The sequence below is a fragment of the Sapajus apella genome, unplaced genomic scaffold (genome assembly GCF_009761245.1).
Source record: "Sapajus apella isolate SASKATOON/1434 unplaced genomic scaffold, GSC_monkey_1.0 scaffold49, whole genome shotgun sequence".
Lineage (NCBI taxonomy): Eukaryota > Metazoa > Chordata > Mammalia > Primates > Cebidae > Sapajus > Sapajus apella.
This window is the reverse complement of record NW_022436989.1, coordinates 6,945,143-6,970,288: the sequence shown is the minus strand read 5'-3', so window position 1 is coordinate 6,970,288 and position 25,146 is coordinate 6,945,143. Positions and strand designations below refer to the sequence as shown.

Below are 25,146 nucleotides of genomic sequence, written 5' to 3'. Positions count from 1 at the left end.
GACTTCTCCATGGAAAAAAAGATCCCAAGAATTTTTCTAAGATTTGGAAAAACTCCTGTAATTTGTACGAGGATAATGAGAGAGACATCAAACACACACAAGAAATTCACACATCCCAGCTTTCCTCTGTATTCCACTTTGGAAACCAACAGCCTACGAAGATAAAATGGAAACAGCACATGCATATCTTGAGTGTGTGCACATCATCAGAGTCATAAGCAATAAGTAAACAGGAGGTGTCACGGGGAGGGAAACACCATGAATGCTGCCAGTTCAGAACACACTGTCAAGAGGTATGCTTCAACAGTGAGGTAGAAGGGGAAAACGAGCATGAGTCGCTAGAACAGCAATTTCCCTATCCTTTCTCTCCACTGTTACTAAGCAATGTCCTATTGGAACCGAAGTCCCTTTCTAAGTCTTTGATGGACTTCCTGATTAATAAGCATTACAATCTGGTGTTTATTCTTTTGTGAAGGTGGAGCAGTTGAAATATCCTAACACACATATTCAACCAACACCCCTCTCCAATTATTTTGTTGTTCTTCACATTAAAAGTTGGCTCTACTGAGAAGAGACTGAATGGAAAGCCCATATACAAAAAATAGAAGCATAACAGACACATAAAATTTGTGATGTCACAATCCATGTCTATGCACAGACATAGGCCATTTGACCTGATAACTAGCAAATAACAAACAAGGACTCTGTGGTCTCTTTATACATTCTCTGATATTTACATATTGTTATTTCTACCACAAAGAAAAACAAAAAAAGTATGATCAGAGAATACAAGAATAGACAGACAATCCACAGGTAAGCACTAAGAGTAAAATTTACTGAAAGAAGTTATTTTTTCCAATAATAATTTATCAGGAAAATCTTTCTTTGAAAAGTAAATTATATGTGATCACTAACCCTAAGCAAACAGCTAAGAAAGGAAGGGAAAAATGAGTAGCACATGCAGTTCCAAGCTGAACTGACAAAATAATAACGCTTTAAAAAATGAGGTAGTGCACTCTCTTCCTGAAATCATTACAGTCTGATAACTTAAAAGTAGAATTAATGGCGATTTGATGCTATACAACACTGTATAAACTCAAAATTGGCAATAGAGGCTCAGATACACTAAACAGTCAAATAATATTTCTAAAATCCCTGTCTTCTTATTTTATTCGTTCTCAAAATAACTGACTGAATGACACACACTAGTTGCTGCATATTTAGCTCATTTCTAATGAAGACAACTACTAGGTGTCCGATCCACTCAGTCCTTAATCTTTTAAAGGGAAACAGAGAGGGAATACAATTGTTTAGCCAAACAGAAATAGCTTACTACTATAATCTTCCAACCAAAATACTAACTCTTCACATCGCAGACACCCATAAAATAGAATTCAGAATTCTCACAGCTTGCATATTACAATATTCAGTCTTACCAAACAATACAAAATATGACTTCTTTAAAACCACCCAACTGCCCCCAAAATATTTCTTTCCAAAACCAACTCTAAATAGAATAGATAAGTATCCAGTCATTTCAATCAACTTAAAATACAATGCTAATAATTTAAATGCAATGGGATTATTTTCCTGACTTATGCAGTTGGAATGCTTTAAGACTAATACAGACAACTGAGTCCTGAGTTATCCTTCCTATCATACTGTTTTCTCTCAGGCTCATATAAATGTATTCAAAGGTACACAATGTAGTACTGTTCACCAAGGCTAAAGAATGAAACAGTTAGCATTGTGTCGGGATGCCCATGCATCTTCCCATTAAAGCCACAGCAATATTCCTATGGATGGCTACATGGATGAAAAGTTTTGATTTAGTGCAGGTTAAAGTAGCACATAGTCTTTAATCTTTATTCATAAACAGCTCTGATCCTCTTGCTGAAAAATAAATAAATGCAAGCATCCTGAACTCTTCAATGGGCTCTCTCTAATTAAAACCTGTAACAATTTTGGGGTGTTTCAAAGCACGACTTCCTTTTCTACCACTTGTGGTAAAAAAGAAAGTGACTAAAGAAACCTTGCCCAATAAGCACTCCAGATAATATACTTTAAAAAATCATCTATACAATGCAATAAAAATGATTGGTGCAGAAGAATGCTGCATCCCTAATTTTAGTAAGATTGTTGATGATAGCCTACGCAACCACTCGAAAGCACACGAAATATTCAAATGCATCTTTATTATGGTTGCTCAGTGTCTAAAAGTTTGTTGCCAATAGCATTGCTATAGAATCTATAAAGCTGTCAAATCTATTTGTGGCCAAAAAAAAAAAAAAAAAAAACAACTCTGGAAGATAAATATTATTTAATGATTTACATATGGCACTAGAATATAAATACCCGTAAATACCTCAAATCATAAAAATACCAGAAAGTAAAAAATAATTTAGGCTAAGACAAAAAAGACTAGAATTGTTTAGTCAAGAGGAAAATTATTAAACCACATACATTTACACAGACATATTCTCTCTTGCCACAGAACTGCAAAGTGGTCTATTTTTATTTCTGAAATGTGATTCGCTTATGTAATTATTATAACCTAAATGTTTAGAGGAGAGTATAAGAAAAAGCTTCTAAAATTATTATGGATGCTATTAAATCATGTGTGTAACAACCAAAATATCTGGAATGCCCAAACTTGCTGTTATTGCTCATGACAGAATAATCTATGCAAAACCAGCAGGGAACATGTGAGGCCTCATTTACTTCACTGTGTTTCTCCACGTATGCATCACTTGAGAATATCAGATCACTTTCACGTACATAGTACGTAATCACTGATGATTTGGGGAATCCACAAGGCCACAAAGTTGACACATATTCTGATCTAGAGGGAAAAAATCGAGAAAGCCAGAAGTTTCCTGTTTTCCAAGAAACTGAAGACATGAAGACACGCTTACCTTTCTGTACACCAGCATGTTGGGTGATTCATCGGCCACCCCGTTGCTGGTCTGCCCATAATTATTCCCCTGCGCCATGTCACCCAAAACTTGGTCCACTCTCAGATACAAGAATTATCAGTCTGCCCTGCAAAGGGTTAGAGAGACTTCTGTGAGATCCCAGTGGTAGCGCTTAAGGGACTCCCCTGATTCATCATCATTCACAGCACCCACCCCACATGGAGTGTTCTTACAAACTGGGGCTGGCTGGAGAAAGTGACACAGGACATGGATTTTTTAAAAAATGAGTCTACACCTACAATACCCTCAAGGAATTGTAAGAAACTACAGTCTTCCGGGTAGAAATATCATTTGGTTATCATTGTAGCTGACTTCATTTTCTGGATACTCATTTTGAGAAGTGTTGGATGCTCACCTTAAACACTCATGGTTAGCATTTCCCTAGTACACAGAGTTCTTTTCTCTCCCAATACTTGCATCTGCACTTGCTGATGTTTTACCAAAAAGGCAGAAAGACAACACAACACCGGGGAATGGGGGTGGGGGGCAGGGTAGCACACTTTCTTCCAGGTATCTGTCTAGCGTCCCCACATGCAGCACATCGGAGAGGCCCATTCCCGGAGTCCTTCTCCAGCGCATGGGTTTCCTCTCTATTCCCCCGGTCTCCCACACAGACCCAGAGTATATGCTTCGCCTACTTCCACCTGACTGCGCTGCCAGCCACCGGCTGCTCTCCTTTCTCCCCACTTCGATTCGGAAGTCAGGAGGTAATCCTGCCTAATTTTTGCAAGAAGACACCAGAATTCGTCCCGGCAACGAGAACGAGCGAGCGGGAGGTCAAGCCTGCAGGCAATTACCTGGGGCACCGTGGGTAAATGCCTAAGTGCAGAAGCCTCCAGAGCCACCAGCCGAAGCGCAGAGAAGACAAGCAAGCCCCAGCTCCCCCGGCTCCCTCTCCCGGCAGCAGCAAATGGCAGGCGCGCCTGTGCCCCGCGCCGCGGCGGCCGCCGGAGCCGGGCGGCAGTTTCAGCACCGCGGACCGCGGGGTGCGCGCGGCGCCCGCGAGCCCTGCCCCGGCGCGGGGGTCCCGGGGGCGGCCGCCCTGCGCCCGCGGACTCTCCCGCTGCGCAGAGCGAGGGCTGGGTGCGGGCCGGGGGCCGGGAGGGCTCTGGGGGGCGCTGCCTCCTCTCCGCCCGCCTCCCCTATTTACCTCCTGCGCCAAGGTCACGGCCCCGCGGCGTCTCCCCTCCCGGGCGGGCTGGGTGCGGGCGGTGTCAGCTGGCGGCGAGCGGAGCAGCGAGGCAGGGCAGCTTCATCACACTCGCGGCGGATGCGGATTCCGCGCCGCCCCGGCTCCCGCCGCTCGGGCGACCGCCACCCTCGCCTCGCCTGGCCTCGCCGCTGCCCGTGCACAGGCGGCCCCGGCAGCCGCCACTCGCGCCCGCTCCCCTGGGCCGCCTCGCCGGCTCGCTCCCTCCTCCGCTTCTTCTCTCGGGGACTGGGACCCGCCGAGCGCGCGCGGGAGTCGAGACGCCCGGCCCGTGCGCGCGACTGGGAGGAGGGAGGAGGGACGGTCACGTGGGACAGGGGCGTCCGAAGGTGCCGGCTCGGATGGGCTCGGCTCGGCCGCCGCCACGCCGCCCGGGCCTCCCCGGCCTCCCCGCCCTCGCGCCCCGCGGGAGGCTGCAGTCCTGCCCCCGGCGCGGCCCGCGCTTCCGCACACCCCGCCCGCCCGCGCGTGTGTACGTGCGCCGGAGGCCTGGAGAGACCGGAGTTTAACGCCCAGTGTAAGCCGGAAAGGGAGGAAGGCTTCGCGATGGAAGGGTGGGTGGTGGGCGGGTGGGTGATCGAGTGAACGGATGGACGGATGGATGGCTGGATGGGTGGATGGAGCCCCGTGAAGCCCGAGGTTTCATCACGTGCCTAACGACTCCGCTGAAAGTCCTAGAGAAGCAGATAATTTATTATTATTGTTATTATTGTTATTATTATGCTCAAATAACAGAGTGGAGAGATACCGAGACATCCCAGTAGTGAAGGAAATGGCTAGGACCAAATGAATCATTCATCCCCGCTTGCCTGCGGCTTTCACAGCTTCTTCCTAAGTTGGAGAAATGGGAACCAATTTGAAAGCTGCCAGCCGGGGGTGAAAAGGGGTGAAAACCTTGCCACTTGTGAAAATGAAGGAACATGCCCAAGGCCTGGCTTCTCCCTTTAACACAAGATGCTCAGAGGAACTTTCCTCTTCCTCACTGCCCTTGTCCACTAGCAGTTTTCAAAGAGGGTCTGAGGGGCTGATCCTCCTTCATATTGCTGCCACACATTCTTCTGCAAGGATTCAAACGACATGAAGAAGACACATCACTTTTGCGTTGGTGGTAGTAAAGCAAGCAACCTGTGTCTCTGGCTTCCAGGGGAAGAGCTGGGCAGCTATAAATCTAGTTTTCCTTCCTCTGCTGGGCTAGGTGTGGAGGAGGGGGAGGGACAGAGGGAAAGGATAATCAAGGTCAGCCCTTCCTGACCCCCTAGTCTAGGCAGATCAGCACTGCTACTGAAACGGGGCCGTGTGGACCAGTGTATTTCCCCAGCCCCAAGCAGGTCTTGTCAGGTTTCACTCAAGGAGCAAATATTTCTCTAATCTCCTGTTCCAAGTACTGCAGGAGAAATACTGTCCCAAACTACACACACTCTGGTTTGACCTGTCTCCCACTGTATACAAAGATGTGTAAACTCCCCACATCTTTCCACTGTATCCTCTGGAACTTAGAATCTTCTTCAGCAAAATTATCTTTGTTTTCGGCGTCTCTAAATATTTATTTAACATTCTTGTTCTCCCCAAATTCTACTTCTCCTCCTTTTAGCCCCTCTCTTCCTTTTTGCTCAGTCTACTCCTGAGAAGATGTGACTTGAGTGACTTGAATTAATAAATTTGCAAATACTACTGGGCATGCTCACTCAGTTTGACCATTTTCCTCTTAAGAGAGAACCACCTGAAGGAAGCAGGCTTTCTCCTTCTTTGCATCTCTGGGTAAAGTTTCCACCCTCATAGAAATCTGTACCCAAGCACAGCACTGATGGATCATTCTCAACAGCAAACTAACAGAATAGAGCCAATTACACACACACAAACACATATATATATATCTCGACACACTTTCCACTTATTGCCACCTTACTTTCCTGCTTCCCTTTATGCCAAAATCTTTCTTTCCATTCCATCTTGAACCTGTTCCATTTTGTTAAAAAACTTCCATGGTGCTAAGCTGATGGTCAATTCTCAGCTGTCATAAAAATTGACTTTTCGGCATAAATAACCCTGGACACCACTCTCTATTATTTCTCTTTCTATATTGCTGGCTGCTTTTACTCACCCTTATTGCTTGTTCTTCTTTATCTTTTTGACCCCCAAATTCTGAAATGTCTCAGATATCTCATCGAGCCTCTTCTCTCAATTTACATGCACATTACCTAAAGTGACCTGATTCAGGCTCATACATTTCAGTGTTTCATTACTTCACACTAATAACTTCCAAATGTATATTTTTAACCTGGATCTATCCTCTAAAATCCAGTCTGTCAAGTGCTCACTTTACATCTCCACTTGAATATCTTATTTATGTCTGATTCAGCTTTCAGTTAACAAAGATATTGCCACTGCCTTGTATCATAGGCATAGTATAGTTGCCAGGGCATAGTAGATGCACAATAAACCTACATTAATGACATGAATGGATGTATCTAGTAAGAGTAGTATGATGCATTCTTTTGTTATTTTTAATTGTTTAGTTGTTTGTTTGTTTGTTTTTTGAGATAGAGTCTTGCCCTGTGACCCAGGCTGGTGTGATCTTGGCTCACTGCAACCTCCACCTCCAGATTTAAGTGATTCTCCTGCCTCAGCCTCCTGAGTAGCTGGGATTACAGGTGTGTGCCACCATGCCTGGCCAATTTTTGTACTTTTAATAGAGACAGCGTCTCACCATTTTGGCCAGGCTGACCTCTTGAATTCCTGACCTCAGGTGATCCACCCACCTTGGCCTCCCAAAGTGCTGGGATTACAGGCATGAGCCACCACATCCAGCCATGTATTTTGTAATGGATTTTTACATTACCTTATTTAATTCTTACTAATGATCCTATAGAGGTAGGTATAATAGTTACCTCCTTTACATCAACACAATAGGGAAGGAGAGGATCAGAAAGGTTGGGTTAACTTCCTAGTACAACCAACATAGCCAGGAAGTGGCACTGGTGGTTTGTACTCTACCAACTTCATTAGCTGGAACAAAGTTTCTCAGGATCCTCTTGCCCGTATGCATGTGAGTACCGTCGTCCCAGAGAGGAATTTGTGCAAGATTTGGTAAACAGAGTGAAACAGTCTCTATTCCTCTCTCAAGATCTCTGTATTTGCTGTGATAATACATGCAGAGACCTGGAAGGTTCTGGCATATCCTGGCTCTCCCCAGCTTCACACCCAATCTTCCCAATTTCCAGCACAGCTGATCAACAGTAGCCACACACTCATCACAAGGGCCTTAACATGGATCCAAACAGGCAGCAGCCAGGCAGATAAAAGCTTTTCACTGAGTATTCTTTTAGCTTTCTCTCAGTGTGCCCCTCCTGGATGCAGTGGGCCTTCCAGATTCCCCTGAAAGCTCTGATTTGCCCATCCACACAAGGACCTCAGGGAATCCCATAGTGACTTTTCTCAGATCTGTGAATTCCTTCTTCTGGAAAATAACTTTCTCAACAATGGTGTAAGTTCTTACAATACATCCCTTATTCCATTATGTTCAGAATGGTTCCACTTTTCTGAAAGAGTGGCTGGCAGGGCTCAAATCCAAGTCTTCTGGGTTCTTTTCACTATTCCAGGAGAAATCCAACTTAGGTAGAGAAGATCTTGAAACAAACAGCTACATGTAAGTGAAAAACTGAATGACAGTATATGAGCTACTGAAGGAGAGATTGACATTCAAATCTGGCTCTTCAAGGACAAGCAGAATATCTACTATATGAAGGGTGAAGGAGTTTCTATTCCAATGCAAAGGCAGGAAATGCTGAAACCCACTGGGAAAATTACTAGATATAAAAATATCATGTATTGAATTTCTGCTATCTCTAACCATATTAAAAATAATCTTACCATAGCTGACAAAATTTACCCTATAAGGTATGTAAAGATACCACTGTCCTAGTTAGGAAACCTGGCCATGGTCACATACCTTCTAATATCAAAGCCTTGACTCAAATATGCCTGTGTGTGTGACTGTAAAGCCCTGTGAAAAATTATGCACAAATGCCTCCTAGCAACAGTATGAGTTTAAAAAAAGCTAGCGTTCCCCCATCAAGGTGCCCCTTATTCTGTTCTCTCCCTCATCTTCCATCCCTCCACACACCTACCTCTCACTGTGCTCTCTGGGCAGTTATGACTCAAGATTGTTTGTGGCTAATTACTGTTGCCAAGCAAATATCAAGAAGGAAGATTCAAGAAATTGCGTATTTCACAATTTTCCACTGTTATTTGTTAAGCCTCATTAGACAACTCAGAATTTGTGTTACTGCGTATTGGAAACAAAATTATGTCTATCACCTTAATGTTTTGATGACTGATGTTTTTCAAATATAAACAGTGAATTAGACTAGACCATCTTCAAAAAAATCCATCATAAAATTTAATGTGTTCTCTTTTGTGCTTGCTTTCTAGATATTGCGGATCTTTATGTTGTAAACAAGAAAAAAAAGAAAGTATGGATATTGTGGAGTGGTTTTTTTTGTTTTGTTTTGTTTTGTTTCTTTCTTTAAAAACCATGTGCATATGTGATTCCCAATCATTATATCCACAGCATTTTACTATTTTTCTTTTAAGCCTGTATTTTATGAATATTTTTGTCAAACAAATTAAATGGTAATAATACAGAACTTCAAAACAGCAGATAAAAAACCTGTTACATCATCAAGGTAATGAATTGCAGCCCAAATAAAGACATTTAAAGTTTTTTTTAGCTTCAGTTCTTTTTTTAACCTTGAGAAAAATAGCAATTTTTAACATTTTTTTTTGAAATTCAGGAAATAGTGTCTATTTTTACAAATCATTATGAGTACAGGAATTCCAAGTCTATTGATACAGACTTGCTTTTTCCTTCCTTTTTTCATTTAACAAAAACTTAGTCATGTATTTATTGTCTATGAAGCCTTCTCAGGTTTCTATGAAGATCATAAAGAAATAAAACAGGTGAGTTTTGTCCTCAAGGAGCTCCCAGTCTCATTCAGAAAATAAGAGTCTTTCCTTCCTTTCACAGCTCACGTGCAGTTCCACCAACAAGTCCCATTGGATCTACATAAAAACTGTATCCAGGTTGGGCATGGCTGACACCTGCAATCCCAACACTGTGAGGCCAGGGCAGGCAGATCACAAGGTCAGGAGATGGAGACTATCCTAGCCAACATGGCGAAACCCCGTCTCTACTAAACTACAAAAAATTAGCCGGGCGTGGTGGCATGCACCTGTAGTCCCAGCTACTCAGTAGGCTGAGGCAGGGGAATCGCTTGAACCCAGGAGGCAGAGGTTACAATGAGCCAAGATTGCACTCCAGCCTGGCGACAGAGCGAGACTCTGTCTCTAAAACAAAACAAACAAAAAAAACCTGTATCCAGCATCTGGTCTCTTCTCAATATCTCCTGTTTCCTCCCTGCTTTGAGGCACGTTTGAATTTCTCCTGGTTGAAGGCAGCGACCTTCTGACTGGTCCCTGCTTGTATCCCTTCCCATCTATGTCTGTTTTCAAAATAGCTGCCAGATTGATCATGGCCCTTCTCTACTTAAAATCCACCAAAACACCCCATGCTGCATAAACGGCAAGAAGCCTTTAAAATGCCAACGAGGCCCTTCTTGAACACTCTGCTGCCATGTCTGACCTAGTTTGTGTTCCTTTACATCTTATTTGATCTGTCCAGCCACACTGCCCTCCTGGATTCTGTAAACATTCCAAGCATGCTGCCACCTCCAAGCATTAGCACTGGCTGATCCCTCTGCTTTGAATGCTCTTGCACCAATGGCATCCTCTCAGTGAGGGCTACTCTATCTACCTTATATAAAACTATGTACCGTCCCTACACTCTGCTTTCTCCTTACACTGATTTACTTGCCTTTCAGAGCATTTCTCTCCTTCTAACATACTGTACAATTTACCTACTATGTTTGATGTCTGTCTCCTCCTAGAAAAATTTGAGTTCCATAAGGTCAGATATTTTTCTTCTGTTCACACTGCCGTATCCTCAATGTCTAGAACAGAATCTGATATGTAGTAGGCATCCAGTAATTATGTGCAGATTTACTGGGTGAATGAGTCCATTAGCATGATTCTGTTTGAAACACTGGGTATACTAGAAGAACCCGGTCAACAACATTGAACCAGAATGAATTGGCATCAAGTTCCCCTGTGGATGGAACTACTCTTCCAAGCTGTTTCCTATGTGTCATAATGGGAAAGACTAATTCCTCTTCCTAACACACACACCCACTTCACAGAGGAATGCTTTGAGACATAATTAAATGGTAACATGGAGAAAGCATTTTGATTTTCTAAGAGAAGCACTTTATTAATTCGAGGCTTTTATTGTGTGAAAGAATTCTAAGCGACACAGGGGCAACTATAGACATGAGAACAATGTTAAAGGGATTATGTTTTTCACAATACTACATTGGCATTTTAGGAGATAATTGATTTAAGATTGATATAAGCTACATGAAAAAGAGCAAAATAGTTTGGGAAATCTTACCCCGAATGACAAGTTTCAAAGAAATATCTTCTTTTTTGTGATCAACTCTCAATTATTTACAGCACAATGCCCTCATTAATGAATTATTCTTCACTTTTACTATCCTTTCGTCCATTTTGTGGCTGTTTTTTCTGCTAATTAGAAATTCCATACTAATGTCAGAGAGGTGATAAAGAAAAAAAAGAAGTAAAAATTAAGATTTGTCTTCATCATGAGTTTATTTCTGGCTCCTTCCAGTTGAAATGTTTAAATTCTGATCTTGAGTTTTTCCAAAATTACCCAATTTTAAAATGTCACATACTTTTTAATTAATGAGCAAATTAATTGAGCATATATTATGAATGAGAAGTGGTATACTGTTTGTGAAGGAATACCAAAAATGTTGAGACTTCTTCCTTCCCTTTTGACATAATGGAACACCACTAGAGAAGGTATCAAAATGTATGAGCTCTGGTCTGTCTCCACTGCTTAAAATCAAGATAGCATTGGGCAAGTAATTTGACCATTTTAAGGTTCAGTTTCCTTAATCATAAAACAAAATGTATATTATCTTCCTTGTCTTGCTCTGCTGTGAAAATCTTTTTATTCCAAGGCAAATGAAGTATTTGGAAAGACGGTCTGGCAGTAGTCATGTTGTCCATATCAAGAGATACAGTGGCCTAGAAATTAACCACCATTTCTGTGGAGCAGATATTGGGAGCAGCTGTAGCTACAATGATGGAAAACAGTCCATCCAGCAGGTAGTGTGTGGTGGCCAGAGTGCAGAAACAGGCCAGGTGACTGGATCTGAATGACACCGTGAGAGATGAGAGAGGCAGTGTGACCATGGGAGGGCAAGGCATAGCAAGAACAGGCCACACCTGGGGCTCTTAACAGGCAGCTTATGGGAGCAGAGCTGCAGCAGCTGGATGACAGGAGTCATTACCCCTGAAGGTGAAAAACCACAGAGGAACTCATCTCCTATTTGGTTTCCAAATTACCAGCCAAGGAGGAGAGTCTAGATTGAAAATGATAGATGACATAATTAGAATAAAATAAGAAAAATGAAGGGGATTACTCTCAAATTACCACGAAGAAATTGGGCTTTCGTGAACTGGATTTATTTTCTCCAGGTTACACACCAAGACACAATCAGAGCCAGGACCTAAACCCTAGTCTTTAGATTGAGATATGGTGTTCTTCACATTACACAAGAAGAAGCAACTCTCTAAGAGGCAACTGAGACCTCAAATAAGGGAAGAAATAGTAGAAGGGTGCTTGAGGCTGGTCATCAGCAGAATCAGAGCAGTCCCAGCCATCAGCACTGAGAGAATTTGGAAATGAAATCCTTAGGAACTTTTAAAGCATGGTGGAGAAAAGAGATAGTAAAATAGAGCCAATTTGCCTGAAATGAGGGAGAATATGGATGTACAAACTGGATTGGTGCCCAGAACCCATCCACAGAAAAATTGTATCATAGAATCCAACAAATGTTTACTGAGCTCCTGCACAATACCAAGCATCATGGTAGTCTTTGATGATGAATGAATGAACCTTTCCCATGGCAGAGGCAGGTAGGACAGACAGATGTGTAAAGCACTGTAGTGCAATGTGCTAAGTGAATGTGCATACAAAGTGTTAGGAAAGCATATTTCCCCAGAAAAGGGGACATTTTGGCAGGGTCTTTAAAAATTGATCAGGGATCTTCTGGATGGACTACAAGAAGGAAGAGTGCAACAGCATTTTAGGTGGGTAGAATAACGTGTCAGAACGCAGAAGCTTGAACAGAGGCAAAGGTTTGATGGACTGCAAAATTTGGGGATGGCTGATATCAAAAAGAGGAAGCAACATATGGGGATTGGAGGATGGAAACGAGGCTGGTCTATAACTTGTCGGCAGACTATTAAGAACCTACAGCCTGTGCTGCAAAGTTGAGCTTTAACCAGTCAGTAAGTGGGTGAGTTTTAAACCCTTAAAGAGAAAAGTGGTGAACACTGAGCCACTGAATGTTCGCGGACCACACCTTATGCCAGACTAGCCTCGTTTCCTCTTTAAATATGGTTTCTAGACTGTCAAATGAGGGCTATATTAAGGCAATATATATTATTCAGCAAAGCATTTGACAGAGACATTTCATTTTAGCTTTGAAAACATACTGCTAAAACGGGCAGCTCGAGTAACAGTTCATTGGACTCATAACAGGCTGAGTGAGGCTGGCAAAAAGAGCACTGATGAACTGACCAGGGCACACTGGAAAGGAGAGCTCCATGAGGAAGACTCGGAGCACTGCCCTCAGAATGTCTCTATCCTAGCTGGGCCTGGGCACAGTGAACTCATGTGAGGGAACAAACAGCCCATTGGAACAGGACTCAGAGCCCACTTCTGCCATGTTAGAGCTGTGTGATCTTAATCTCACTGACCGTCCGTTTTCTTACTTTAAATAGGTGGAAATAATAAAACCTACCTCATAGGACTGTCATGGGATCAAATGTGATAGTACCTCTTGGTCATCTAGCACAGTGTCTGTGGCACACAGGAGGACCTATACAGAGGTTAGTTCCTTTCTTTCCTCGAGTTCTTGATAAAATAGCTGCTGCGGTACCTCAAGTAACTCTTTTTCTTTGAAACTGCTAAAACAAAAATGCCTAGAGAACTTGGTTACCCAGAAATGCCAAATATCAGTACTCTCTGCCAATGGTGCCAAAATCACCATTAAAACGCTTTTCTGAATTTGGGACCACTTCTGAATGATGCTGAGATGATTCACAGTGACATGTATAAAGCTGGCCTCCTTTGGCCTCTTTAGCAGAAAGATGTTAAATAATGAGCAAAATTCCATTCATACCATTCTCCAGCAGAAATGCCACATTTAAGCTCGGTAATACATTACTTCTTTCCCTATGGCATATCCCAACGGGGTCTTTAGCTCCATGTTCTGCAAGACTGTGCCTGTCACCAAAAATCATGATGGGACACCATCCAGGACAACACACATTAAAGAGACGAGACAGACTGGACAGATGCAAAACATGAGGGGCTCCCAGGGACAGATTTGAAGAGACAGCAGGAGGCTCTTACAGCAAACCTGCTTGAAAAGCATGGTCATCTTACCTTGCTCATGAGTTGAATTTAACTATGTTGTAATGCCACTGCTGTTTTCATTTCTCTAATGCATTATCAAGGACAGTCAGAGCCATTTAACAATCTATAGAGCCCTTCAGTGATCAAGAATTGAATAACGCCCGTTGGCATGGAGAGCCGGTTTGTAGTGAATGAAAATGGACCCTTTCAGCACTCCAGGTGAACAGAATAAGACGTCTTCCTATTTCAAACAAAAACCCTCAAATATTGATCATCTCATTCCTAGCATAGTTGAGAGAGCAGCAAAATCACTGACCACTGACCCTTGATCAGTATGCAAGATGGCTGCTATAGTTTGGATACTTGTCATTCCCAAGCCTCATGTTGAAATTTCACCACCGACGTTACAGGTGGGGCCTAACGGGAGGTGTTCTGGTCCTGGGGACGAATCCCTCATGAAAGACCAACGCCCTCCAGGGTTAAGGGGATGAATGAGTTCTCTATTAGTTCCCCTAGAGAGCTGGTTGTTAAGAGCCTGGACAACCTCCTTCTCCCTTGCTTCCCTCTTGTCATGCGGTCTCCGCACGCACCAGCTCAGCGCCTCCTGCCCTGAGTGGAGGCAGCCCGAGGCCCTCCCAGGAGCAGATTCCTACGCCATGCTTCCTGCACAGTCTGCACAACCATGAGCCAAAGAAACTGCTTTTTTTTTTTTAACCAGACATTGACTGCACGCCCAATCGCTGAAATTCTTACCGTGCACTGGCTGCCGCAACAGCTGCCCTCGTGGGCTGAGGTGTTGCTCCTTCGCGGACTCCATGCTGGATCTGCCGGATGCAGCCCTGAGGTGCCTCGGGTGACCAGTCCCGGCGGGACTTCGTCTTCCAGCCGCGGCACGCCGGTTATACTTTCTCTTGCGCTTGGCGGGGTGGCCCCATGTGCCACAGGTCCACTTCTGAAGGCGGTAGGCCTCAGAGCCACAGCGGCGGCACAACGGTTCCTCTCATGGAGACGCTTTCCAAACGACGACGCTCCCTTTACCGTCTTGCTTCTGCCGACACCCGAGAGACCAAAAGCGGAGGCACTTCCGCTCTCTCAGGCTCGGCAGCTTCCGCTGGGGGAAGCACTTCCTGCCGAGCGCGGTCCGGCGTTCTCAAGCCATAAACTTCTTTTCTACAATAAGTGATCCAGTCTCAGGTGTTCCTTTATAGCAACACAAAAGGGATGAAGAACGTGGGCCCTTTCTGTCACTGGATGCCCTCACGGTGACACTTGATTTTCCGGCCTTGACACATCCGGGAGCTATTTCTCTAACCAAGACATGGCTGTATATTTAAGCTGTTTTCTTCCAAGAGACATGACTGGGCTAAATGTAAGACCTATAAATTGGAGGTAGAAAATTGGAAAATACAAGAGAAGCATAAATAATTGTAAGATCATACTAGATAAGAGAAAGAGACAACATACACAAAACTAAGGAAAATTCTTTCAAAACAGGGAGGATAAGAATTCTACAGATTATCTACATGAAGAACAGGGAAATAAAACATCTGAAGAAAAATAATGATAGGAAAATACACATGAAGAAGAAATTTATATATCTTGTGAAATGACTTTCTTTCAAAGATGAGTTGTCTAGCTATTTCAAGGAAACTTATTTTGGTACATTTTTCAATCCATGGATATTTTAATAAATACCACTTTGTCTTCTGAGGAAAAGGAAAAAAAAGGGTGAAGTTTTTTTTTCGTGTTAATTTCAGTTAATTTCTTAGTTCTGGTTGTTTCAAACATAAATATTCTCTATCATAACACCAGTGCACCCAATCCATTTGAGGGAATCACAGAGAAAAGTGTATATGAGTCAATATTCCTATATAATTATGAAACATGCCCATCCCTCTAGTCTTGTTTCCAAACATAATTTGAGTGGTGCAAGAACAGAACTGGAACTGACACCCACAAGAAAAGAGCCAAATATATATAAGTTCTTAGTTTAGAAAAAGAAAAGCAAATGGCCTTAAAAATGTGTCCTACCTAATGCATAAATAGATCGAGTTTAAAACTACACTGACTATGGATTCAACACAATTCCTATCAAAATCCCAGACACCTTTTGGGGAGAAATTTGTAAGCTGATCTTAAAATTCATATTGAAATTCAGGGGGCCCAGAATATCCAAAACAATCTTGAAAAAGAGAAACAAAGTTGGAGGACTCACACTTCCCTATTTTAACCTTACTACAAAGCTACAGAAATCAAGACAGCATGGCAATGGGATAAGAATAAACACATGGATGAAGGAATTAGAATTGAGAGTCCAAAACAAAACCTGTATCTCTATGGCCAATTAATTTTTGGCCAGAGAATCATGACCATTCACTGGGAAAAGAATGGTTTCTTCAACAAAGGCAACTCACACAATGAAAGACAATGTTTCAAAATCATGTATCTGATAAAGAATTGCTATCAAGAATATATAAACAGGTGGGGTGTGGTGGCTCACACCTGTATTCCCAGCACTTTGGGAGGCAGAGGCAGGTGGATCATTTGAGGTCAGGAGTTCGAGACGAGCCTGGCCAACATGGCAAAACTTTGTCTCTACTAAAAATACAAAAATTAGCTGGGTGTGGTGGCACATGCCTGTAATCCCAGCTACTTGGGAGCCGAGGCACAAGAATTGCTTGAACCTGGGAGACAGAGGTTGCAATGATCTGAGATGGTGCCACGGCACTCCAGCCTGGGTGACAGAGCGTGACTCCATCTCAAAAAAGTATATAAATATATATACTTAGTTGTCTGTATATATATATACTTATATATATACATATACATATATATAACTTTTACAATTAAACAATGAAAAGACAAATAAATCAACTAAAAATTGAGGGATAGTTGCCAAAGAATCTATGTCAACGGCCAATAAACACATGGAAAGATATGAAAATGATTAGCGCTAGAGAAATGCAAATCAAAGCCACTATGAGATACAATTTTGCATCCTCTAGGATGTCTGAAATTAGAAAGTATTGGTGAAGATGTGAAAAAATTGGAATCTTCATACCTCGAAGGATTGTGAAATTGTGCTTCCACTTTGGAATACAGTGCAGCAGTTCTTCAAATTGTTAGACATAGAATTAACAAATGACCGAGAATTCACGTCTAGGTATCTATCCAAGAGGAATGAAAGCATATGTCCACATAAACTTGTTTACGTATGTTCAGAGAAGCATTATTCATAGTAGCCAAAAAGTGGAAACAACTTGTGTCCATTGATTGATGAATGGAGAAATAAAATGCTGTATGTTCATATAATGAAAAATTAGTACCATAAAGAAATAAAATATTGATACATACCATAGTAAGGTTCAATAAATGAACCTCGAAAACACTATGCAAAGTGAAAAAACCCATGATATATCATTCCAATTATGATGACATCTCCAGACTTGGCAAATCTATAGAGACAAAGGTAGATTTATGGCTCCTGAGGGATGGGGGAGGGAGAATGAAAAATGCTGTTATGAGTACAGGATTACTTTTGGACAGATGAAAATGTTCCATAATTATATTGCGGTGATGGTTGCGCAACACTGTGAATATTCTAAGACCTACTGAGATGTACAGATTAAAAGGGTAAATTTTATAAGTGAATTATATGCCAACATAGCTGTTATTTAAAAAACAAAACAAAATAATAAGAATGACAACATCAATACTATGTTATTTTCCACCAGATTGGAAGAGATTCAAAGCTGGGTAACACAGTGAGTTGGCAAAAATATGGTGAAATAAGCCCTTTCCCATACTATTGGAGATGTGTGTGGATACAATGTCTATAGTGGGGAGATTTGCAATATTTACCAAAATTAAATATTTGTCTTTGGAGTCAACAATTCATCTTCAAGGAATTCATTTTGCAGATAGCACTTGCATGTATGCAAAATGATATATGTATGATATTACTCACTGCAGTAATGTTTGTAATAACAAAGTGCTAGAAATGATCAGAATGTCCATCAATAGAGAACTGATTAGTTATATCATAGACATCCATAAAATGAAGTACTGTAGAGTTATTTTTTAAAAATTAAGTGTTTATATACTAACATACAAATATCTCCAAGATATGTTAAATAAAAATACAGTTTATAGTTTGTGAGCCCATATTAAGTTGATAATAAGCATCATTAGACATCAAATATTCACTCCCCCAACTACACTGTGGGAGGAATATGCTTCTCTACCCCATTAACTCTTGACTGGGCCATGTGACCTGCTTTAAGCAATGAACACCAGTAGAAATAAGAGTGTGCTAATTGCAAAGTAGGGATTTAGAAGCGGCGTGTGTGTTTGCTAGTCCCTAGGGCACTCTCACCATCTGTTATGAGATGAGCATGACCACGTAGCTGCTGCTCCCTCAGTTGGGATCCTGGAAAAAACAGGTGGAGTAGACCTGACTTGAACACAGCTGAGCCCAGCTGATTCCCACTGGACCCAGCCGAGCCACAGTCAATCCACAGACCCATGAGTAACAGTGCCTTGGTATCAGCCATTGACATTGGAGCTCTTTATTGTCACAATAAAGGTTGTTACTAAAAAAAGGCATTAAAAGAATATATAAAATCTGTTTCCTTGTGTAGTCATAACATACATTTGCAAAGCTACACAAGAATCTAGTAACGCAGGTAGCCCATAGGGAGGTGAATTGGGTAGCTGAGTGAGTGAGGGGGTGGCATGGAATATCTTCACAGGACAGTTTTCCACGTGTTTCATTGCAAATTATTAAATATGAGAGCAAATTATTTCTTCAAAAAATTATTCAACAAGGCATTATCTCTAGGAATTCTTCTGAATAAAATAGTGTTATCAATTTGAGTCACTCACAGCATATGGCAGAATTAGTCCAAGAAGCTATTAATAACATAAAATTAGGGAAAAACAAGAAGCTGGTGGAAGAGGTAGAAACTTATGTAGCCACCCGGGAGCTGGCATCACAGGCCAGGTGATATAGGGTGGAAAACTCCAAGCACAGCCCTCTGGTTCCCAGCCTCTCCACCAAACACAAACCAGCTGTGTATCTTTTGGTAAGCCGTTTAACTACTTAGGGCCTACTATCTTCAATTGTTAAATAAATGGGAGTTTAAGAAAGTAGTCATCTCAAATTAAAAACAAATTCTACTGATAACTAAGTGATTGGAAATAAATTACCACAAAATTGATTTTAAGTAAGGTACACAGAGCTGAAGTCAACCTACAAAATTTCAAAAGTGTTTATCCTGTGGTCTAGTTGTAAGAAGATAATTTCATCAAGCGATTTTCACAAGTTGAGGTATTTTTCCTGGAGTAATAATGAATTTGCCTTTTTTTTGCCTTCAGGTTTCCCAGAAACAACTGCAAAAATCATTAAAAAAAAAAAAAAAAAAAAAGATAGAAAACAATGGAACCAATGGAAACCGGTGGAATGTATGCATTTGATATACTAGGTAGCAGCTCATAACAAGTTCTGAATATTGGCATTGCTCCTTTTCTTTTTTATGAGACAGAGTCTTGCTCTGTTGCCCAGGCTGGAGTGCAGTGGTGTAATCTCAGCTCACTACAACCTCCGCCTCCCGGGTTCAAGTGATTCTCCTGCCTCAGCCTCCCAAGTAGCTGGGATTACAGGCACATGCCACCATGCCCAGCTAATTTTTGTATTTTTAGTAGAGACAGGGTTTCACCATGTTGGTCAGGCTGGTCTCAAACTCCTGACCCCGTGATCTCCCCTCCTTCACCTCCCAAAGTGCTGGGATAATAGAATGAGCCACCATGCCTGGCCTGGGATTGCTTCTGAATAAGTTTTAGGCTTAGACGTTCAGCAACAACAACAAAAATTTTACAATCCACAAATGACTTTCAATCATGCTAAGGTCCCCCCACCACCCACCACTCCACTGATCTTCAGTAGCTCTCTAATTTACTCAGATCTTACAAGCCAGAAATTGTTTTTCTCAAGGCAATGGCATTAAAATCAGATATTAAGCTGACACTGAGAGCTATTTTGATCATTTAGGACTATACTTTTTCCTGGAGAAAGAAACCAGAGAAGAGAGTTTCCATTGGCAAATAGAAATGGAAGAGAAGCAAGAACCATAAATTCACTTCTTCTTACCTAGGGGAAGGGAGATCAGGTGTCAGGCATGGCATCAAATCAGATCCATCTCCCACTCCCATGTGTCACCAAAAACACAAATTCTCAAGACCAACGAGCAAAGCTAGCCTTACACAGAGAAATTTGAAGGGCTACCAAGTACCAAAAATTTCATCATCCCAGAGGCTTTCCTTATACGGACTTAAATGTCCGTATAAGACAAACAGTCTTAAAAGGCATTACCTATGGAGAAGCAGGAAACCTAAGTGAGCTCTCCTAATGGGAGACTTCTCCAGTTGGATTCTTGCCACTTCTCCAAAGTAACATTCTACTACTACCCCCATGTCCGAAAGGACTCACTAAGATGAGGTCATTAACATTTCCTCCCTGACCCTTTACACTGCCTTATGGGATCCCCTCCTCTATCTAGTCCAAAGCAGTTCTACACATTTAAACACTTATTCTTATCTTTAAAAGATGTTTCATAATACAAGCAAAAATAATGAAGATATTACAGGTTCTGAAGTTTCATATCACTCATTTGGTGTTATTAAAATTTAACATATTTTAATATCTATTCCATGTGTTATGTAGCTCTTTCTCTTTTCACTCAAAACAGTTTTCCTTGGACTCAGAGTCTGAGATCACTTTCTTTTCTGAAGTCAACGACTCCACCATTCAAGCCCCAGTGTGTTTTCTTGGTCCTTGGGAAGCATAAAGGCCTTCTTGAAAACGTCCTAGATGGATATTTTTCACTTCAAATAAGGATAACCTGGATTTCTGTTGCCACATCGGATAGAGTAGCTTGCAGCAGATTCATAGTCCTTATGAAAATTACTAGAAAAATGCAATAAAATTTTGAAAATATTTAACAGCATGAGACAGTTGCCAAAGTTTCAGAGGCATGGGAAGAAGAGCAACTCTATCTCGAATAGGAGCTGGTTAAAATGAAGCTGAGACTTACTGGGCTGCATTCCCAGATGGTTAAGGCATTCCAAGGCACAGGAGGAGATAGGAGGTCGCCACAAGATACAAGTAATGAAGACCTTGCTGGTAAAACAGGTTGCAGTAAAGAAGCCGGCCCAAATCCACCAAAACAAGATGGCGACAAGAGTGACCTCTGGTCATCCTCACTAGTACACTCACACCAGCACCATGACAGTTTACCATGGCAACTGCCACGGTTACTCCATGGTAACTGCTATGGCAACATCAGGGTGCTACCCTATATGGTCTAAAAAGGGGAGTCATGAATTATCCACCCTTGTTTAGCATGTAATCAAGAAATAATTACAAAAATGGGCAACCAGCAGCCCTCGAGGCTGCTCTGCCTATGGAGCAACAGTTCTTTCATTCATTTGCTTTCTTAATAAACTTTCTTTCACTTTACTCTATGGACTCACCTTAAATTCTTTCTTGCGCAAGGTCCAAGAACCCTGTCTTGGGATTTGGATCGGGACCCTTTTCTGGTAACAAAATGAGCAAAGATTAAAGAAGCCAAGATTCTGGAGAGTAAAAAAATTGCAGAAAGGTAAGCTGATGTTTGACAGCTTTGCTTTACAACTGAGGACACTTTTCAACTCTATTTGCAAACTAAGAGGCTGAGAATGTGAACTTTTCCTAGGCAGAGGACCACAGCTGGAGGACAAAACCAGAGTGTGAGAATCTCACAGGACTAGAGAGATATAATTGGAAATTTGAGGAGGCCGCATTCCAGTGAAAAAGGAAGAGCAGTGGGTTGATCCTGGGGGAGAGCCATTGTTCTCTCTTAGGAATCTGCCTGTTTCTGAAGCTGAATGACTTGGGAGGCTATACACCTCAGCAGAAGGCATCCTAAATGCAAAGTATTGTCTTCTGCAGTCTTACTGTGATATTGATATAAGAATTCCAGTTTAGGATTTGTTGAGGGTAAAACCCTCAGTGAACAGAAGAAAGCAATAACAATATATCCCAGAATTGCAGATGAACCAAAGAAAGACAGAACTTTTCAAAAAGTAAAACATACATATGTGGGAAAAATAAATAAATAAAACATAGCTTTGATTCAGCACAGCTTCTGAGGTTAAATTACAAGCCCCTCTGTATATGCCCAGCATAGAGATAAGATAATGCTGCTGGAGAAATATTAACTGCAGTCTCTACAGTTTTTTATATATAATGTTTACCTTTAAGTAAAAAAATTTACTAAGCATGCCAGGAGACAAGGACATATGATTGTAAGCCAAGAGTGGTGAAAAGACAATAAACAGATTCAAAGGCAATTGAGATAGTAAATTAGCAAATAAGGATTTGAAAGTCACTATGATTAGCATGTGCAAGAACATGAGCATAAGGAGAAAACGGACTAAAAGATGAAGACTTTTCTCAGAGAATTGTAATTTATTTAAAAAATAATGTTTTATAACAGACAAAATTAACTAAAATTAAGAATTTAAACAGGTGTATTAGCAGTTTTAACATGGCAGAAGCAAGATTACTGAACTGGAAGACTTACCTACAAAAAATAATCAAATTAAAACAGTGAGATGAAAATGAATAGGAAATACAGAAAAGAGTGGAAGATATTTGTGGATTACAATAAAAAAGGGATGGAAAAAGACATACTATACTAACACAAATCAAAAGAAAATTGGAGTAGCTGTATTAATTTTGGACAAAACAGTTTTCAAAGCAAGGAACATTATCAGGGATAAAGGGAAGCATCACATAATGATAATCTTATGTTTTCTTCTCTTCTCCAAGAAGACATAACAATTCTTAATATATATGCATGTAGCAAGAGAGGATCAAGCAACATAAAACAAAAAAAACTGATAGAATAGCAAGGAGAAATAGGAAAATTCATGATTATAGTTGGCAACTTTTACATCCCTCTACCCATAAATAACAGATCCAGCAGGCAGAAAATTAATAAGAATGGAGTTGAACCAAACAACATCATCAATCAACTGGCTCCAATTGATGTTTACAGAATATTTCATCCAATAACAGCGGAATACACATTCTTGTCAAGCTCACCAAAGCTTGAAACATTCACAAAGTAGATCACATTCACCAAAGTAGATCACATCCTGGTCCATATAGCATGCCTTCCCAAATTTAAAAGAATAGAAATTATCCAAAGTACTCTTTCAGACCACAATGAAAACCAATAACAGAATGGGAGCTAGAAAAACGCAAAGTATTTGGAGGTTAAACAACCCACATATGAATAACACACAGGCTAAAGAAAACCTTCAAGAGAAGTTTAAAAGTGTTTTGGACTAGGTGAAAATGAAAGCGTTTGTGGAGTGCAGCAAAAGCAGGAATTAGAGAAAACTTATAGCACTGAACATATTAGAAAAGAAGATCTAAAGATCATTATCTAAGTTTTCACTTTAGGAAATAAGAAAAAGGAGAGCAAATTAAATACAAAGAATGCAGAATAAATATCAAAGCAAAAATCAGTGAAATCGAAAATAGGAAATTAATAGACAAAAACAACAAAACCAAAGCTGGTTATTTAAAAAGATCCGTAGAACTGAAAAACTTCTATCCAGGCTAACCACAAAAAGAAAGGACAAATTACTAATATCAGAAATGAAAGAAGGACCGTCACTACTGATGCCACAAATATTTTTAAAAGATAATAAAGGAATATTATGAACAACTAGGCCCACAAATAAAACAATTATTTGAAAGAAACAGTCTACTAAAACTTATACAAGAAGAAACAGATCATCTGAATAGGCCTGTATCTATTAATGAAGTTGAATCAACAATATCTAACCCTCCAAATAGAATTCACCAAGCCCAGACAGTTTCACCAGTAAATTCTACCAAATATTTAAAAAATAAATGCTATTGATTATCTACAATATAATAGAAGCAGAGGAATCCTTCCTAACTCATGCTGTGAGACTAGCATTACTCAGGCATCAAAATCACACAAAGACATTACAATAAACGACAATTAAAATAAATATAGAAATCCTTATTCAAATTGGGATATTTTAACAAGTTCCTTTCCATAAGTGCTAGAACTAAGAAATAAAATAATAGTAACATATAGAAAATGTGAACATTACATGCTTCACATACAGATAACACTATACCCCAATATGAGAGAATACACATATTCATTTACCAATGCATGCCTCATCAGAAGGCAAGCCTTGACAAACTTCAAAAAACTGAAATAATTGAGATTATTTCTTTAATTGTTGTACAATAAAGATAAAAATCATTTTTAAAAAGACAACCAGAAGTCTCCAAATATTAAGAATCTTAACACACTTCTAAATAACATATAATTCAAAAAGGAAATTAAAATGAATATCAGAAATATTCTGAGTTTAACTTCAGTGAAAAATAGAACATGACAAAACTTGTGAGATAAAGCAGAAACAGTGCCTGGAGAAGGAAAATATATAGATTTAAATATATGTATCAGCAAAAAATAAAGCCAGAAAATAAATAATCTAAGAATTTATTACAATAAATAGAAAAAAATAACAAATCAAAACAAATAATAAATAGGCTAGGTATGGTGGTTAAAGCCTATAATCTCAATATGTTGGGAGGATCAGTTGAGCCCAGGAGTTCGAGGCCAGCCTGGACAACATGGCAAAAACGCATCTCTACAAAAAAATACAAAACCTTAGCTGGGCATGGTGGCATGCTCCTGTGGTCCCAGTGACTTGGAAGGCCAAGGCGGGAGGATCACTTAAGCTGGAAGTTTGAGGCTACAGTGAGCCATGATTTCACCACTGCACTCCAGGGTGACAGAAAGAGACCATGTCTCAAAATTAATTAATATAAGAACTAAAATCAATAAAATGAAATCCAATGTGCAACAGAAAGAAAACACAATTCAAACTGCAGGGTTTGGGCAGGCCCAGTGGCTCATGCCTGTAATCCCAGCACTTTAGGAGGCTGAGGCAGGAGGATTGCTCGAGGCTGGGAGTTTGAGACCAGCCTGGCCAACATGGCAAAACCCCATCTCTACTAAAAATACAGAAATTAACCAGGTGTCATGGTGCACACCTGTAGTCCCATCTACTTGGGAGACTGAGGCAGGAGAATCACTTGAACTGAGGAGGTGGAGGTTGCAATGAGATGAGATCCTGCCACTGCATTCCAGCCTTGGTGACAAAACAACACTCTGTCTATAAAAAAAAAAAAAAAAAAGCAGATAAATGAAACTAAAGAGCCTCTAGTAAGACTGATGCAAAAAAAAAAAAAGGAGACAACAAAAAATAACCAAAACCAAAAAAAAATTATAACAAAT

General features: G+C 40.8%; 1 protein-coding gene across 8 annotated transcripts in view; it reads right to left on the bottom strand.

The window, feature by feature from the left end:
* Positions 1-4,462, bottom strand: part of RGS7 (regulator of G protein signaling 7) — a 533,759-nt gene extending 529,297 nt beyond the window's left edge. For 3 of the 8 annotated variants that reach the window (XM_032242236.1, XM_032242238.1, XM_032242241.1), the window contains exons 1-2: positions 4,126-4,462; positions 2,916-3,042 (exon numbers count right to left, since the gene is read on the bottom strand). In XM_032242236.1, the coding sequence (XP_032098127.1) occupies positions 2,916-2,993 (78 nt within the window). In that variant the 5' untranslated portion in view covers positions 2,994-3,042; positions 4,126-4,462. Of the gene's footprint in view, positions 1-2,915; positions 3,043-3,772; positions 3,850-4,125 lie in introns of those variants that run through there. The other 5 variants (XM_032242243.1, XM_032242239.1, XM_032242240.1 and 2 more) reach the window with 3 other exon arrangements.
* Between the last annotated feature and the right edge of the window lie 20,684 nt (positions 4,463-25,146).